At 48.6% G+C, this 13,072-nt stretch overlaps 4 protein-coding genes across 4 annotated transcripts; 1 reads left to right on the plus strand and 3 right to left on the minus strand.

Annotated features, from left to right (window-relative positions):
• Positions 1-347: 347 nt before the first annotated feature.
• On the minus strand, positions 348-2,489 carry sC (sulfate adenylyltransferase; the record flags this gene model as incomplete). Its single annotated transcript, XM_057248662.1, has 5 exons — positions 348-1,543; positions 1,598-1,743; positions 1,918-2,100; positions 2,191-2,218; positions 2,321-2,489. 5 exons carry the CDS (start codon positions 2,487-2,489, stop codon positions 348-350), a joined length of 1,722 nt encoding a protein of 573 aa, XP_057113094.1.
• An 852-nt stretch (positions 2,490-3,341) lies between these two features.
• Positions 3,342-5,902, minus strand: N7479_000965 (uncharacterized protein; the record flags this gene model as incomplete). Its single annotated transcript, XM_057248663.1, has 2 exons — positions 3,342-4,450; positions 4,516-5,902. 2 exons carry the CDS (start codon positions 5,900-5,902, stop codon positions 3,342-3,344), a joined length of 2,496 nt encoding a protein of 831 aa, XP_057113095.1.
• A 1,592-nt stretch (positions 5,903-7,494) lies between these two features.
• N7479_000966 (uncharacterized protein) lies at positions 7,495-8,382 on the minus strand (the record flags this gene model as incomplete). Its single annotated transcript, XM_057248664.1, has 3 exons — positions 7,495-7,999; positions 8,057-8,154; positions 8,203-8,382. 3 exons carry the CDS (start codon positions 8,380-8,382, stop codon positions 7,495-7,497), a joined length of 783 nt encoding a protein of 260 aa, XP_057113096.1.
• Positions 8,383-8,985: 603 nt separating this feature from the next.
• Positions 8,986-12,431, plus strand: N7479_000967 (LYR motif-containing protein; the record flags this gene model as incomplete). Its single annotated transcript, XM_057248665.1, has 5 exons — positions 8,986-9,036; positions 9,123-9,287; positions 9,448-9,510; positions 9,578-9,627; positions 10,307-12,431. The coding sequence occupies 5 exons, from the start codon at positions 8,986-8,988 to the stop codon at positions 12,429-12,431; spliced, it is 2,454 nt and encodes an 817-aa protein (XP_057113097.1).
• Positions 12,432-13,072: the final 641 nt, after the last annotated feature.

Consider the following 13,072-nt stretch of genomic DNA (forward strand, 5'->3'; position numbering starts at 1 on the left):
ATACGGTTACTAATTTGTTATTTATTTTCTATCTCCAAGAACTGTAGGATTGATTGCAAGACTTGGTTCTAGATGTTCAAACTGATCGCTTCTGTCCGAATCCCATTCAAACCAACTGCAATCGTCGAGGTCGATAATCCTACGCTATGGCCCTATTCATCTATCCTGGACGAAGATATGGGTTATAGTGTAAAAGGTTAGATCATCAAACCAAATCTATTGGCAACTTGAAACTATCTAAGCCAGGGGAATCCATAAAAGAAAAAAAAAAAAGCCCACAAGCCAGTACGTTCACGTACGGCAAAACATATAATCATCCAACAAGCCTCATACAACCTTATAGAATTTTACTGACGCTCCAGGAAACCCTGGCTCTCCAAAATGAGAATGATCTCGTGCACAATGCTGCGCACACTCTGCTTGGAGAAGTCAACAACGAGATCAGCCTTCTCAGGAACCTCATAAGGGTCATCGACACCAGTGAAGCCCTTGATTTCGCCGCGACGAGCAGCAGCATAGATACCGCGCTTGTCGGACTTCTCGCAGTGCTCGAGAGGAGTGGCAACGTGAACCAGGAAGAAGGAACCAGCTTGGGAGACGGCGTCACGGGCAAACTTGCGGGACGCCTCGTAAGGAGCAATGGGAGCCGCGATGACGGCGGCACCGGCACGGGTAAGCTCGGTGGCCACGAAGGCAATGCGCTGAATGTTGGTGTGGCGGTCCTCACGGGTGAAGCCCAGCTCGGAGGAGAGCTCATGGCGGACAGTGTCACCCAGCAATAGGGAGACGGAGCGACCACCCTGCTGGTTCAGAGTAACCTGCAAAGCACGGGCGATGGCATCCTTGCCGGAGTTCATATAACCAGTCAGGAAGATAGTGAAACCCTGGGTAGCGCGAGGGGGGTTGGACTCGCGCAGAATTTTGACAACCTCCGGGTAAGAGAACCACTCGGGGATGTGGGCGCCGGAGCGCAGACGACGACGGAGCTCGGTACCGGAGATGTTGAGGGTCTTGACGCCAGCGGGGACCTGGTCAACGGGGCGGTACTCGTCAGTGTCAGGGAGGTAGGTAACCATCTGGAATTCGACAACCTCGATGCCAAGCTCGGTCTTGTACTTCTCGACGGCGTGCTGAGCATCATAGGGGCCGTAGAAATCCTCGCCCTTGGAGTTGGAACCAGGACCGGCGTGGTCACGACCGACAATGAAGTGGGTGGCACCATGATTCTTGCGGATGATGGCGTGCCAGATGGCCTCACGGGGACCACCCATACGCATGGCCAGGCCGAGAAGACCCAAGACGGCCATGCCGTTGGGGTAGCGGGGAAGGAGAGCCTCGTAGGCGCGGACACGGGTGAAGTGGTCAATGTCACCGGGCTTGGTGAGACCGACGACGGGGTGAATCAGGACATTGGCCTGGCGGGAACGGGCCGCGCGGACAGTCAGTTCACGGTGGGCACGGTGCATGGGGTTACGGGTCTGGAAGGCAACGACACGGGACCAGCCCAGTTTGTCGAAGTGGACGCGTAACTCTGCGGGGGTGTCTGTGAAGAACTATTAGCCAAATTCAAGAGCCGACGGAAAGGAATTGAACATACAGCGCAGGGCGACATAGTCGTAGTGGTTCAGCTTGTTGACAGCCTCGATCTTGCCACCAATGTAGAACTCCTCAACGGAGTTGTTCAGGTACACGATAGCGGGGTGCTCTGGGTCACCGCCGAAGACAAGCTTAGCCTCTCTGGTCCTAAATCAGGGTAGAACCACGTCAGCAAGCCCCACTATAGCGGGTTAATGATTCGAGGTTTGTGACATCAAACGCCCAAAAATAAAGATAAAACAAGGTACCCGAGAATACAAAATAACGATCGACTAAGCGACCCGTTCCAAACGTCAGATTGAGAGAAAGACGAAAACTCACTTGTCGGGGCGATAAATGTCATCAATGGTAAGAATAGCCAAGTTACGGTCGTCACGGAAGTCACGCAGGGTGATGCGAGAACCAGCTTGGAGCTTCTTCTCGTCGATAACCTGTTGGCTAGCATCGAGGGTAATGGGCATCGAGAACACATTGCCGTCGGCAAGGCGGTTCTCCTCACAGACACTATGCACCTTGTCAGCCACCGCTGTTATAGATTGTCGGTCCAAAATGAGGGATTCCTCATTCCAATAAGAACATCCGTGTCACACATACTGGTCGTAGTCTGCCTGGTTCATAAACCCTACATGGATGTTAGCTATTGCACCTCTATGTCCACATCCCTCCAAAAACAAAACAAAAAAAAAGAGGGATTTGAATGCCAAAAAGAAACAATTGACCTTACCCTCAAGAGGAGAGAAACCGCCGTTCATAATCAGCTCGAGATCGCACAGCTGGCGCTCAGTGAGCACCACAGCAGGGAGAGTCTCAGCCTCAGCGGCAAGCTCAATCTGGCGGGGAGCATCGCGGGCGAGAAGGTCCTTGAGGACACCACCATGAGGGGCGTTGGCCATAATGAATATGAAAACAAAAGGAGCAAAAATAGAATAAGAAAAGAGTGAACAAGAGAAGGAAAAAAAGAGGAAGAAAGCTTTGCTTATCAAGAAATTTCCATTTGGAGGGGTGTGGATTGCACCATCCGCACATCCAACAAACGTCGTCAACAAGTGGAGACCCTGGAAGTCTTGGCTTTTTCGATTTTCTTTGCAGAAAAGGTACTATACGGAGTACAATATACGGAGTATGGAGTACCTTGTCCATCATTCTACGTTATTATGGATCTCTCAAGGCTATTAATATCTTTTTAGAAGTTTGTAATCTATTTAGTTCCATATTTAATAGTATGAGTGTATGTATAAATCTGGATATCTTCGAAACTAGTATCGGAGTATGGACTATGGAGTACAAACTGGGGATTTTCGGATTTTCAGGGGCAAATAGATAATTTCATTCTAAAGAAGGATCAGGTATATAGTTGTAGGGTCTTATATTCTAGAAATATAATCTTTTATTTAGTCTCCATCTACTCTGGTGATACTGACGCTTTTGTAGTATAACGCTATAACGCCATCCAGGAAATCTAAAACCGTCTTAGCCCCAACGCCACATCTACAGAGGCTGAGGTCATGTGATCTATCACGTCACCTCCGCGCGGAATCACGACATTGCATTTCCTAATTAGGAATAGATCGACACGGGTCTAGAAAGCCTAAAATCCGGCAGAATTTCCAAATTTGGAATCTCTCAATTGGTTACCTTGTACTCCGTAGTATACAACATATAACTATAGTTAGATAGTATATACAACAAGTAATTAAATTGACTGTCTCTATGAACAACCTATATACATCTTTTCCTACATATTTTCACTCAGCCTTCACCGTGCTATTGGGAAGTGTGATGGTCAATTTCTCAAAATCCACAGTAAAGGCCCCCACACTCATCGACGGATGAGTCGAATTCGCATAGGAATCGACTAGGTATGCTTGAATGTCCTCCCCTGAGGACAAAGCCGAGTCAAGCGAGCCTGTCTTCTGTAGAATATACAACACTGCAACCCGAGAAAACCCAACAACGTCCCCGGGAACGGTGGTTGCAGTGGATGTGGACGCCTTTGCATCGTCGGAGGTAGATTGAAAGCTGATCTTGGTGGTGGAGGCGCTCGTTGCTGACTCGATTTGAGTAGGTGTCAATATGGCCGTGGCCGACTTGCTTGGCTCCGAAGCTGAGTCATCGTATAGGATACCATTCATAGTGGCCTCCGAACGGACAGCTAGGGTAGATGTTGGGTCGTTTTTTGAGACAGATGGGGTTGAGTCAGCTATCAACTCTACAGATCGGCGGGTCTCGCTTGTGTTATCACTTGTAACGTCACTGAAAGCCACAAGCGCGTTTTCGGTCTTGCAGGAGACGTCATTCATGCTGAAGAGAGCCATGATTGTAACTTGGTCGAGGGTGATATCGAATTTCTTCTTGGATTCTTCAAACAGAGAAGGAAGTGCACTGCCCATCGTCGCATTTGATCCGTTGGATATCAGGGCGGTGGTGCAGCTACCATCACCCGCAATATTGCACTGTGAGCCAGTATAACCATTCGAACAAACACATGAGCATTCAGCACCACCTGAGACACTCACGCCTCCATTTTCACAAGGGTTTTTTTCAGCACAGGGCGAGTTCGCTCTCTCGCGGGGCACGGCGACAAGGAATACAGGGAGAAGAACTGCGAGAATGACGACGATGAAGATTGCGATGCAGATGAGGATGAATATCTTCCGAGGCATTCCACAGCAAATCTTCCTCCCTCGCGGTGCATTGGGATCATCATCATTGGAGTTGAGCGTCTCAGCATTACGCAAGTTCGAGCGTCCAAAGAAAACAGGCCATGATGCGCGGCCTTCGGGTGTCGCCAAACCCGGCGGGGGGAAGGAGGCGAGCATGTCAGATAGAGAGCCGGAGTTGCGTGGTTGGTTTCCTAAGTATACACTGGTTAGTACTATTTCCGGACTTCACATGGTGATCTGGATCCAAAAGACTCACCCATCCCAGCCCTAAACTCTGCCTCACCACCACCAGCCAGATCAGCTCGGCTGGCGGTTCTCCCATGATCCAGGTTCGACGCGAGCTTCGTCGCCCTCCGAATCAAATCAGTGAGGCTGGAAAGGCTCCCACGGGCCTCTGCATCCCGCAACGCGTGCATATTTAGAGCAGGAGGCTTGCGACCGCCAGGCCTTTTGTCACTCATTGTTGGTGCAGCTTGGGGAAGGTCTCCCAAGGCCTCGAGCTCTTTTTCGAGCCGTGCATCGGAGGGCGAGTCATACTGCAGGGGAAAAGGTGGCTTTTCTGGGTCCGCGCTGTTCAGTGATTCATTTGATGCTGTAGAAGTAGACAATTTTCGTAATTGACTTGGTCGATGGAGCATCTGGTTTGCAGCAGCTCCCATCCCGAAAGATCGTACTGCTGTGCCCTTGGCAGCTTCCTCCTGGGTGGGTGCTGGCATGTCTATAACCGAAGTAGGGTTGGATTTGAGGATGGTACGCATCGTTGGCTTTCCTCGCTTTCCAAGACTGGCACTTCGGACAAGACTGGCATTGTCCTCTTGGAAGCCTGGTGATCGTTGTTCATCGTCTGAATCCATGTCAAGATATGCCCCTGGAATCTCGGATTCAGCGGGACCGGATCCCCAACTCGAGGGGATGGCTCGGCTCGACGCGACAGAGCATTTTGTAAAGCGAGAGTCGACGAATTCTTCTGGAATGGGCGAAACAGATGATTGACCAGGTCGGAGAGGCCGTCGCGCATTGGGCGGTGCGACAAGACCCACCATCCGGCGCCTAGGATCGTCCTGATCAAGACGGGACTCGGGCGGCGGGAAATTAGGCGGAAAGCGAGGTACATCAGGAACAGAGGGCGTCGATGAAGCCACTGACTGTCTGAACAAATCATCTGTCGCAATCGATATTCGAGGAGTCATATCAATTGTGCTGGTGGGACTAGCCGGGGCATCATTTATCGGCTGGCGTGACTGCACCAGCGGAGGGGGCTGAAGTTGTGAGAAGGATCGAGGAGGTCTTGGGTTCGGGCCCAAACTCCTCTCTGAGACTTGTCCATCTTGTTCTGAGTAAATGGACGCCGAAGGGATTTCACTCGGATGAGGTGGTCTCTGGGGTGGAGGGACACGCGGAGGACCAGGGGGGGTTAGATACCCAAGACGTTGACTGATCGGGTGCGGTGGGAGACCAGAATCAGGAAGAGGCCATTGTGTTTGATGAGAGATATTCCTGGGGACAGGCGGATTTCTCATCTGCTGGGGTGGTGAGGCCCGTTCTGGACGCACGCCGGCATCGAGCATCTGTCTGGCCCGCTTGACGGATCCTGTCCTGCCAGGCTCCCCAGAGGGCCCAGAGCTCGGTAAATTTGCGCTCATTGGAGGGTCGCTTGGTCGAAAGAAGTATGGCTAAATAGAATACAGATCTAGATGCTCTTGTATAGTTTGCGAGAAGTTAGGGCTTGCCAGGTATCAAGTGTGGTGTGGCGAAACTGCAGCCCAAAAAAGAGATTTGTCTCTTGAAGAATAGGAATGGACAATAACTCGATACTTGAAGGAAGAAATGATATCGAAAGGATGGAAACGAGAGGAACGGCGTCTGGCCACTGAGCAAGTGTCTACAAGGTCGTAGGAAGTGGATAAAGCAATGAAGACAAGATAGAAAGACAGGATCCACAGGATCAAGATCACAAAGGAATGGAAGGGCATTCAATGCCACTGTATGTAACATTTAGCATCAGCTCTATCCAAGTGCATTGCGTTAGAATAGCCTACCGTTCAAAAAGGGGAGAAAACGAGAGGAACGAATCGCTAGTATCAAACTGGCGTTCAAGGCTAGGCGGATTAGACACCAATCTTTAGCATGCCTGAGTAGACTTACAAATTCAAAAGGGGAGAGCCTCAAGCCCTTTAGGAGTAGGGGGGAAAGGAGAGAAGGAAAGGCATAAAACCTGACAGGCTTAACGCCAGGACTAACACGATCCCCGACATAGTCCACTCTCAAACGGGAAATAGATTAATACTAAACCTCAACCGCGGACTATTAATTTCTTTGGATTGCCTCTAGTCCTGTAATCTACGAACTGCTCCGTACTAGGACTTTATATCCGAATCCGAATATATTCCGTGCTTCATATACTTCAACTCTCCTTCTGATGAGTATCGGATCTACTCCGTACATAGTATACCAATATGTTGGCTTTTCAACATACATAGTACCATTATTTATTTATTTAAAAAAAGAAGAGAAAAAAAGGGAATGAAAGGTCAATTGGGACGGAGTAAACATGAGACTTAGTCGAGAGATGCGACACTCTGATTCGCTTAATCTGGTCTGGTTGGAGTTAGTCTCGGACGCTAACGTCTCACATTAAGACTCCCTTTGAGAATTTGAAACTTGAGATGGTCAGAGAATAATGAAATTCATACATTGCATATTGTATGTTTTACACACTTTGTACTTTGTAAATGGAAAATCTAAAGACATTGAAGTGGAAAAGGTAAAACTTAGAGTATGTTGTAAGAGATTTTGATCTAACTCGGCTTTATTGTATAAAGTACGGAGTATATAGACTAGGTTGTGCACTGAAACATCTTTAAGCCTATTTGGTACTAGTAATACTATGCCCCTTTAAAACTTCATGATGTATCATACAATTACATAGATGTCTCTCCGCTCTCCAGTCTCTACACATCCACAGTAACTAAACCTGATCCGGGACCTTCGCCCAGCCCCATACATAGTTCGTAAATCATGTGGAGGATACATATATTGTAGCTAATTGTTTTCCGGGTTTGATTTTGAGATGATCCGATGCATTCGCGACTACCAATTTTAAACATATCTGGCCACGCAAGTTGATCTCCTTGGGACCTCAGGAATAAAATGCTGTGTGACTTTTCAACGTCAACGTCAACTTGGCCTTGCAACAGCTGATCAACCATGCAATATCGGACAAGCTCACGGATGATTACAACGTAGTTGCGCCAGAGGATTCAGTTTTAAGCTGAGCCCGTAATTGGATTATCTGCTGTTCCAGGGCTCGCATTTCGACTGTTGTACTAGCCAGATCAGGTACCTGATTGTCTATCGCATTTGCGAAACAGTCTTGGGCTCTGCGTAGTGACTGAGGGACAAGTATTCCATACCAATGAATTGGATCGGCAGAACGAAACTTTTTAGAGCCAGGCTTTGGTTTTTCGATAGGGGGGGTTTCGGTTTCCGCAATGTCAGAGGGTTCTGGGTTAGCCGTCTCGGCTGGGCTAGTTTCCTCGGAGGCCCTAATATGTCCACCTAGGACCGGAGAAGAGGCTTTGGTTTCATTGCTCCCATCGGCTTGCTCTGACGGATAGGTGGGTGTGGATTTGACGGAGAATGTATATGCAGGACCAGATAGCGCAGCGGTATCCTCTTTCTTTTCCTTATCTTGCGAATCATTCGTAGAGTTCTCCGCGTTTTGTTCGAATTGGATTGATCTGTCAATTTCGGCCAGTTAACAAGCGCCGGATACCAATGACAGCGGGTGAAGTTACATCTTTCTCGTTGCTTTCATGCGACTATCGTAATAATCAGGACCATAGCGACGACCAGGAGGACTGGAGAAATTGGCTTGGGCGAGGGCGAAAAATCCCTACTTTGTCTTAGCATGTTTCAAGAACCATGATTTATAAAGTCACACCGACGACAGCTGTTCTGCCAAGCTGGAATGTAGTTTCTGCTGCCGATCAAGCAGTTGCAAGTATTGCTCAAGAAGTATATCCAAACATTGGACCGAATCCTCCAAAGCTACCTGCTTCACCTTCACTTCGGCTGCCGCCGAGTTTGGTCGCGACGCTAGTGACGTGGGCATTTGAGTCATAGAGGAAAAGATCAAAGATCAATGAAGAGGATATACAAGACAAATATCTGCGAGGTCAAGTTGCTTGAATAAATCCAATGCACAAGACTAAGAGATACAGAAGAAATACGGAGCTGGAAAGGAGCTCGGCCCCGGTAACTCCGTCATTCGTCTCCGACCGCAAAAGAATTTCCCACTTTGCATTTCTTCTTCCCTCTTGCATACTTCAACCAACTGTGTCTCTTCCTTCGTCAGAGACTTTGTTACGAGAAATCAAAACCATCGATTGCTTTGTGGTTTAATTTCCCGGATTTTTGGTTCTTGTAAGATCGAACCGCCATTGAACCGCCACCTTCGATTGCGTCTGTGATACGAGTCATTGCGCCCAACGTACGTGAACTACATTCCAATACCCCTTGAATACTGCAATATGAACCATCTCTCTAAACTATCGATTCTCAGGACAACTGTTTGCTGCTGCGACACCGTGTCGACCGCACGACCAACGCTTCAGTGATAACCTGGGGGTTGGCCAAGCAAACATCTTGCGTCACTCGCCTTCGGTTTTCTGACTCTTATCGCCATCTGGACCCTTTCCATACTTTTATCACAGCCTCATCTATCATGTCTGTTGCACCCTTGCATCGTGAGACTGCCTTCCAGGCACGATCTTTGGTATGTCCTCTCAGCTCTCCATGCGCTTCGACCTCGTGCGTTCATCCTTAATACATCACTAACGAGTGTCTTTCTCTTTTGCTTAGTTCCGCTCCCTTATGCGTTATTCTGGACAGTTTTCCAACTACAACTTTCGTGAATACGCTCGCCGGAAGACAAGGGATTCATTCCGCGAGCACCAAAACACCACAGAGGAACGCAGGGTACAAGAACTGATCCAAGAGGGGCTTCAAAGCTTACGCTTGCTGAAGGTCAGTGGTATTGCATGGTCTTTTGGGGTGACACTCGATCGGTAGCAGATATGGGGAATCCCTTTTCAATCTCACGTACTGAACGAGTCTCGCCTTGAAACATTACCCTACAAATCATTGAATCCAAATCTGAGTGATAGGTATACTGACATAACTACAGAGACAAACTGTCATCAGCCAGTTCTTCCAATTGGATAAGTTGGTGGTGGAAGGTCAGAAGACAGTAAGTCCTACCTTGGTTTAGGGCCTTTCTCCATTTAGTACTCAAACTTATATTATTACTTTTGAAGGGAAAGGAAGCTGGGAACCATGGAGGTATTGTTCGCCAGAAGGACACTGGGTAGGTCATTTGATTGAAGCTCCATATCCACTGGTTCTGCGTGTACTAACCTGTAGTAGTTGGGATTGATTTTTAACGGCCGTATGGGAACTTGTAACTATTCCATTGAGTCTGTTTTGATAACTTTCCAATGGTGGACTAATTAAACACCTACTCATTTTCTGTATTTATACACCCAGCGCTGCAGCTGTAGCTATTCTTTTTTTTATCAAGTACCAGAAACACCCCATTCCACTCTTGGATTACAACAAGCATCGCAGTGAATTGAATTGCATTTCTTTCTATCAATTGAGGGATATTGTCACAATATAAATGGCTGCTATAGCAAGATGTCTATGGGCTGTATTGATGTTTAATAAGTATTGATGTATCACGTGATGACTCTTTATGGTCTTGTAGCATCGCAACGCGACGGGGTTGCTACCATCTAACCCATTGCACCACATTCTGCCAAAGAATCCTCCCCGCTAGCACATCACAATCTTCCTGATCGGGTGCACCTGTCTTTGAATCAGTACAGAGGCATCTCCTAACCATGCCTTCCACGGTACGTCTCAACTTGCCCCCGTAGTCATCAATCTTATCTGGCCCGACCTGGTTTCCCAAGACACATGGGTATTCCAGATATACTAGATCTTAAAATGCCTGAAATAGTTGGCTAAAATCTTTCATAGTTCAGAGCTTCGCGCTCAGGGCGACACCTTGACGGTGCCCCGAACCGTACCCGAACCGGCCAAATCGATCACGATGTCTTTGAGGGATTGCCAGTACGTCGCTGGTCCCGACAGCAGCACACCTTATCTCAAGCACCCAAGCCCGATGACTCGGAATTTGGTGTTCAAGGTCTAGGCGGAGGACCAACGCTACCAGAGCTCCCTATGCCAAGAGACAGCCAGCTCTTGCCGCCAATCAGTCGCGCACTCCTGCGGGCAGCCCGTGCCGGATGTATCCATATCCGCCAAGGCAGCCGAGCTGCCGATGATGAGGAGAAAAGCGTGGCAGATGCAGAAGAGTCGGCTTCAGCATCTCATATGGCCGATCGGAGCTTCACAACCCGCAAATGGATGACGCTTCCCAAGCACCTCGAGCCTGCGGAGGTGGAGTTTCTGGCAAAGAGGCGGCCTGGTCTTTCATCTCTTTATGGTGCCACTGCTGGTACAGATGGAGGCTCCGCTTCTGGGCCTATGAGGAGGACGAAATTCCAGAAAGTTGATCCTGAAACAGGCAACATCTCTATCTACGAGGCGTGGGTGCCTGAGGGCCATCGCATTGAGGGAGAGGTTACTGGCGATTTGCAGACGATTGTCGAGCAGAGCCAAGTTCCTGTGAAGCCTGAGGCGCCTGCACCTGGAACAGTCGTCGAGGGGGTCGGTATTGTCAATGCTGAGGGTGTTGTTGTTGCGGAGGCTGGATCAGCAGCTGTAATGACACCCCCAAAGCGACGTCCACCTCCACCTAAACGAAAGGGCAAAGGCATTGGAAAGGGCCGGAAGAAGAAGGTCATGTTTGCGCCTGGCGAAGGAGCTGATGCTGCGACGGTACATGGAGTCGGTCCTGCTACCGGCAGTGGGGAGGGCAGCATCAAGGAAGAAGGCCAGCAGGATGTTTCACACATGTCCATTGACCAGGCTGGCCAAGACGAAGATGATGAAGACGGTGACGACGGCGATGAGAGCGACGACGGTGACGACTCCATGATGGACGCGAAGACTCCTGATACCCCCCAGCCTCTGTCTGGCACAGAGTTCGTGGATCAGCCTTCATTCGAAACTCCCGCTTCGCAATCAGTTGATATCGATATGTCAGATGCCGTTCCTGAGACTCAGCCTTCTGCCCGCGAGATTTCTTTAACCGAAAAGGGGATGCCTTCACAAAACCAGCCGATCGAGTCAAGAGTATCACAGGCTGAAAAGACCCCAGACAGGGAGTTCGGCCCCATAGCTTCGCGTATCGCCTCAGAGAAGGCTGGGGTCAACGATTTGAATGACAAATCTGTCATTTCGGAGTATAACAAGACTCCCACTTCTTCTGCCATAACAGCCGCAACAACAAATGAATTAAGCCAGCTTCCAGCTGCAGTTGGCGAAGCTCAATACTCAGATATCAAGGCGCAGAGGGAAGAGGAAGGTATAGATCCGACGGCTGACCTTGCATCAAGAGAAGGACCTGCTCTCGCAAGCCAGCAGGAAAACGCGACTGCTCTGCCACCTGTCAGCCCCGAAAAATCCTCAGAAACCCCAGTAACACGACCTTCGACCGCACTACAGACACTTGAGCATTCAGAGCCAGAGCAGACCGCGGTATCGACAGATGCCTTGGCAGAGACTCGGGAGCTTCAACGGATTCCAAACGAGCCCATTTCTCATGCCGGCACACAAGAAAAGCTATCGAGAACCATCGAGCGCGAACAACCAATCTCCTCCAACTCTTCTGGGCCCAGTCTACACTCAGACGAAGCAAAAGATGTCGAGATGGGAGATGCCCCAGCACCGGAACAAACCCAAGGACTAGATGTCCAGTCTTCCCCGAACCCAGACTTGCCTGGAGCACCACCAACCGCAGAGAAACCACAGTCCAAGCCCACTCCAGCGGACACTACAGCTGCTCTCGCAGGTCCCGGTCTACTAGAGAAACAAACGCTCGCCGCAGACGAAGGGACAGGAGCAGCAACCGAAGCAAGTGTCCCTACGCAAGGTGTCGTCACCGAAGCAGGGCTACAAGAAGATTCTCGGTCTAGGGAAGCTGAAGCCAATGACGAATTCGAGCAACACGCAGGTCCGATCCCCAAGGCTGGCTCGTCTTAGTCTACATGAACCACATGAGATTTCACTTTTTCTAGCCAACTAATGTACAATGAATGCTATTGGCTTTTTCTGTTGCTCTTTTGGTGGGAGGTTTCGTTATGTTATGTTTGTAAACCAGATGAATGGTTTTTTTGGGATCATAGATCATCGTAGCATATTGTAGAACTACATAGTTTTATTCTTCAATTGGAACTTTTTCTTCGAATTGATACCGTTGACTCGTGCTTTGCCCTATATTTTTTTGTTCAACGGGCAATTATTTTAACGGGTGGTGGTTACGAAGCTACATATATATACATAAGGGAGCAAACTCCCATGTCCACAGCCAAAATGTTATGTTTATCAATTTTAATATTGATTACAAGCAAAGAATAGCAAAGATATTCTCCGAAAGCCGAATATCAATCCTGTGATAAAAGTCCAAGGCAATAATTTATATCACGATTTCATATGGCGTATTTAGAAATGCTGAATACCTAGACAGAAATGTCTTTTTAGTAGCTCAACTACGTTATGCCTACAGAGATGAGAAAGAAGTATCGAGGTTGATTTTGGATATGACACATGTAACCGAAAAGCAAAGGGGAATTTGTTAGACTAAAGAAAATTCAACTCTACACCAATGTTTCTTCAGAGCAAAA

This window comes from Penicillium vulpinum (genome assembly GCF_028829585.1).
Source record: "Penicillium vulpinum strain IBT 29486 chromosome Unknown utg000001l_segment0_segment0, whole genome shotgun sequence".
NCBI classification, from domain to species: domain Eukaryota; kingdom Fungi; phylum Ascomycota; class Eurotiomycetes; order Eurotiales; family Aspergillaceae; genus Penicillium; species Penicillium vulpinum.